Genomic DNA, 4766 nt, shown 5'->3' with positions numbered 1-4766 from the left:
ATGCTGAACGAGTTCGGCCCTTTTGATTTTCTGACTCTAGCTCCTCGCACATTTCATTGTAGTACTTTGCTTTGTCATTCCGAGCTACCTTTTGGAATCTTCTGTTCAGCTCTTTTTAGACAAGGATAATTGGAGCAGCCTTCATCAAATCCTTTGGTTATAAAACTCTGTTTTTCTGAAAAGAGATAACATTGCTATCAAATAAAAAGACATGTGATGGACCCGGTGGCAGGTTTTCAGTTGCTATAAAGCATATAGGAAGAGACTATCCACCTTTCTCCTGAGAAGCAGTTAGTGGATTCAAGCTACCTGCCTTTGGGTTGGCAGTGCCACTCTTCACCCACTAGGCCACCAGAGTTCTCTCTGGGGAAAGAGAGTTGCAGAATTGTATTATTTTCTTGATAAAATGATAAAGTTCTTTATGTCTAGCTCTATTGTACATAGGGTTTTCAGAGGACTGTTATATATTGAAAATGGATCCTTCTTCCTAGTTTGTCTTAATTTCGATGTTTAGGTTTAAAAAAATATCAGAAAGACAAGCATCTTACCAAAAGCAGCAGATAAAAGACACTTTCCCTTATAGGTATAACCAGTACATACAGTTCCCCCTGCAACTCCCCGCATGTGTGTCTTGTACCATGACTTTCCCTGTTATATCAGTATCCCTTACACTCCTCCCTACCTCATCCAGCACCCAGCACGTCCTTCCCCCCAGCCACCCCTAGATATGATGGCTTGGGCCACAAGTCACATTTGTGATGTCTTGTGCCTCACAATGCTGCTGATCTCTCATGCTGATTTCTATCTCTTAGGAAGATTTAAGTCCAAATCCCATGTACCAATTCAGAAAAGGATTTTGCCTGAGTTTCTCCTCCAGGACTGTCCTCTTGTGGCTTAATGTCTCTGCTCTTCCTTTTGCACCATGTGGGTGTCACAATACGCTAATTTCCAAGGTGTGGGCTATTTCTCCTTTAAATCGGCCATGCTGGTGTTGTGCATTTGGCCCTTGGGCTTGACACCAATCTAGAGCTGAATGTCCTTCCTGTCTTGCCTAGGGTGCCTGATTGTTAACAAAGCCAGTGGAATTCTGGGAAAATGAGTGTTACCTAAGGAGAGAGGGTAGAAGGTGGTCTCAGATTCCTTCTGTGTGCCAGGTGTTGGGGTTCCCAATGTGAATTAGGGGCACAAAAGGTGAAATCAGACTCCGGCTGTGTGTAGAGCTCTTGGTTTCTGATGCAGATCTGGCATTGAATCACTGGGACAATGACTAAGGATGACAGAAGAGTCAATGCCTTTGAGTTGTGGTGCTGCAGAAGAGTCTTGAACACATGATGGACCACCAAGAAAACAAATCTGTTTTGAAGCTGATGAAACCAAGTTTCTCCTTGGAAGCAAGGATTTTGAAACTGTCTCACATACTTTGGGATCGTGTCCAGGAGGAACCAATCCTTGGAGAAGGACATCGTGTTTGGAAGGGTGGAGGGACAGAGAGGAAGAACCTGGATGAGATGAACTGATGCAGTAACAAGGACAATGGGGTAGGAGTGTCAGAGTGAGTGAGTTGACTCAGGACAGGGCAGGCTTCAGAACAGTTGTATGTAATGTTGCTCTGAGTCACTGGTGACTGGACAGCACATAACAACAACAGCAACATGTCCAGCAATTGTTTAGATTTTCCTGGAATTGGCTCATCTAGATGGAGTTATGAAAATGAGATACACATAAGCAATCAATCTTTAAAGATGGATTCCAGTCAAATGGCTTCTGGACTAATGAGCATCACTTATTATGGGATAGTGCACATGAATAGTCTCTTTGTGGAAGTGCTAGTTTGGGCCTTGTCCTGGCAGGAAACTCTCTGCTGTCTTTAGAGGATGATCATATCACCATCTGAGAATGATAGTCAGCACATACTTAAGAAATCAGTTTACCAGATTCTGAAATATTCATTTCAACAGGATGTGAATATATTTTATCCGAGGAAAACAGCTATCTTGATGTTCTCTGACCTAATATACTAGATATCTGCCCTTACACTGAAATCTGGCTGTGACCATCATAAACTGCATTAAGTTTATAAAAATAGAATTTTAATTTTTAATCAGTTTCCTTATTGTTGTTAGGTGCAGTCGAGTCATAGACGACTCAAATCAGTTTCCTTAGTAATATAAAATATTTATTGTTTGTTTAAATATATGTTCAGCTGACATTTATTTAAAAGGCTAATGTTACTATACATCATTTAATTCTTTACTGAGATATTTATTTTAGAGTGATAACAAGGGGAGTACTTTCCTGGTCAAATCTTGTATATTCAAGTGTGAAGTACTTTTAAATACACCATCTTTCTATGTTGAGTTATTGATTTAGTGTCAGTGCTGGATGTTTTCCAAGTTTTCTAGTTGCTTTTTTCTTGCCTTTTTAATTTAATTGGAGTTCTTTCCATGACTGCTTATTCTTACTAAAGTTGTAATGAATTTTGTGAAATGCAGGAGTAGAAATAACCAGAAATTCTGGTTATTTTTCTTATAGAAGGCTATATTTGCCAGACTAAATAATAAACTAACTTTATGAAATAGACCAAGTTTTAATAAGATGTTATTTTCTCTTTCAGATCTGTATAAAAATGGACTCCAAAGAGCTAACTTCGTGCCATTCATTGCTGTCCTAAAGGTAAGAAAAATCACTTTCTTGTTTGTGCTTATTGGTATGAAACTGATAGGTAATTACAGAAATTTTGTGAATTTTCTTGGCTTTGCTAAAAGTAGGATCCATTTTGATATTTACCAACTAATTGTCAAATAGACTCATAGAGAAAAGAAACTTTTTGTATAGTACAGTCAAGAAATGGCAAAATATATTTAAAATTATTCTCTGAGTGGGATATTTAATACTTTGAATTTATAAATTTTAGTTTCAGGTTTGCTCATAAATTATAGTAGTATGTTTAAATTTATACATTTATTTCTGAAAAAATATTTAATGTACCCTGTTTCCTCCAGATTAATGGCCATTATTAGTATGTTTTCCCATCTATTAAAGTTGTTATTCTAAAGTAGATTATTATAAAAAATATTCTAATGTATTTAAATGTGATTGCCATCAAGTTATCATGAAATTATGTCAAGTTGAGGCACATAAATACTTTAAATATTTGTGTGTATTATCACTGCATAGAGTTTAAAATAGTCTTCATTACAATATGATTAGGAATAAAATAGCCTCCCTATTCATTGTTAATTTTAAGTAGTTTTTTTACATTCAGAATTTTATATTCCTTTAAAAATTCATGGACACCTACTATGTGCAAAAAGCTTTATGAGGCACATAGGTAATATCATGAAATAGGTTTGGTTTTGTTTATAACTATTTTATAGTCACAGAAAGAAAATATTTGCAAACATATAGAATACAAAGTAGACTGTTTTAATTCCAAAAACAAGCATATTTATATCCCAAAATAGAATTATTAGGGAAGTGTAGTTCATAAGAACTCGTGCTGCTAACCCAAAGCCCATACCTCTTTGACAATTTAAATCCACTAGTGGCAGAAAGATGGACAATATCCTTCTGTGTGATTCACCACCTTGGAAATCCAGTGTAAGGTCAACTATGAGTTGATTCCAACTCCACAACAATGAGCTTAGTTTTTGAGGTTGATTCTTTCTTCCCCTAGTCCATGTCAACATAGCTAAAGAGTGGCTTAAGTTGCATATTTTAAAAAACTAAATCTCAAGTATTTTTTACCAAGGATGTGTAAAGGGTTTAGCTCAAAATATTCTAAACAGAGTTGGATAATCCTTTTAAAATCTACTTTAGTTGAATTATTATTGGTGACAAATTTTATTCCCTTTGCTTTATTTCCCTTAGTTTAGAGAGCTTTAACATTTGTTTTTTTTCCCCGACCAATTTTCATTTCCCAGAGGATTTTAATTTCTCTGAGATACTTATAGGTGCATGGAAATTTATTTTTTGTGATTTATGTTGTTGTTATTTTTCTCCCTTCTATATTCATGTTTTTGATTTGAGAGAAGGTGGATTTGCAATAGTTTCTCCATGCCTGGAATTCAAAGTATTATGTTATATGTAGATACCAAAATGTAAACAGAGACACTAAGAAAAAAAGATGTTAAAAATAGTATCTGTATTTTGCATAAAATGTATAAAATATGAAAAGAGAATACTCATAGAATGAAACAGTTTATGAATTCTTCTGGGATCTTAGTTGCCAACCTAAGCCAGGCTTATTTATTTATCTGGTTTTGCCAGTAAATTGTCTTCCTTCAGTATTTTGTAGCACTAGTAATTAGCAAAAAATTTGTCAGTTTAATTTCTTACACTATACTGTCCTTATCATTTTTGAAGGGGAAGGAAAATAAAGCTATGACTAACTCACAATTAGGAATTGAACATGAACTTCAGTTCATGTTCATACCTGGAATGAAATCTTAGGTTGATGAGAAAAGAGTGATCAAATACCTTATTTATTCCAAACACTTTTCGTATGTAACAAACTCTGGACTGGTAAAATGAACCTGAGGGCTGGTTCCTAGTGCTATTCTGGCTAGATGGTTAAAGTCTCTTTTGTTATTTAATATTAATTAAATGGGATTTTGTGTCCTCAAATATTCCCAGCTGGAAGAAATATTTGTTGTATGTATATTGTTATGTTTGAGTTTGTTCTTCAGTTCCTTGAGCTTAAGAAATGCTGAGTGAGTTCAGCCCTTTTGATTTTCTGACTCCAGCTCCTTGCATATTTCATTGTA

General features: G+C 35.4%; 1 protein-coding gene across 1 annotated transcript in view; it reads left to right on the top strand.

Annotated features, from left to right (window-relative positions):
- The window catches only part of LACE1 (lactation elevated 1), a 390750-nt gene that overhangs the window by 211324 nt on the left and 174660 nt on the right, over positions 1-4766 (top strand). The window contains exon 7 of the mRNA XM_006881166.1: positions 2615-2673. Within this exon, the coding sequence (XP_006881228.1) occupies positions 2615-2673 (59 nt within the window). The remainder of the gene's footprint in view (positions 1-2614; positions 2674-4766) is intronic.

This window comes from Elephantulus edwardii, unplaced genomic scaffold (assembly GCF_000299155.1).
Source record: "Elephantulus edwardii isolate Elephantulus edwardi_28Jun2011 unplaced genomic scaffold, EleEdw1.0 scaffold00013, whole genome shotgun sequence".
Classification (NCBI taxonomy): domain Eukaryota; kingdom Metazoa; phylum Chordata; class Mammalia; order Macroscelidea; family Macroscelididae; genus Elephantulus; species Elephantulus edwardii.
Note: the sequence above shows the minus strand (reverse complement) of the source record. Positions and strands in the feature narration are given on the sequence as shown.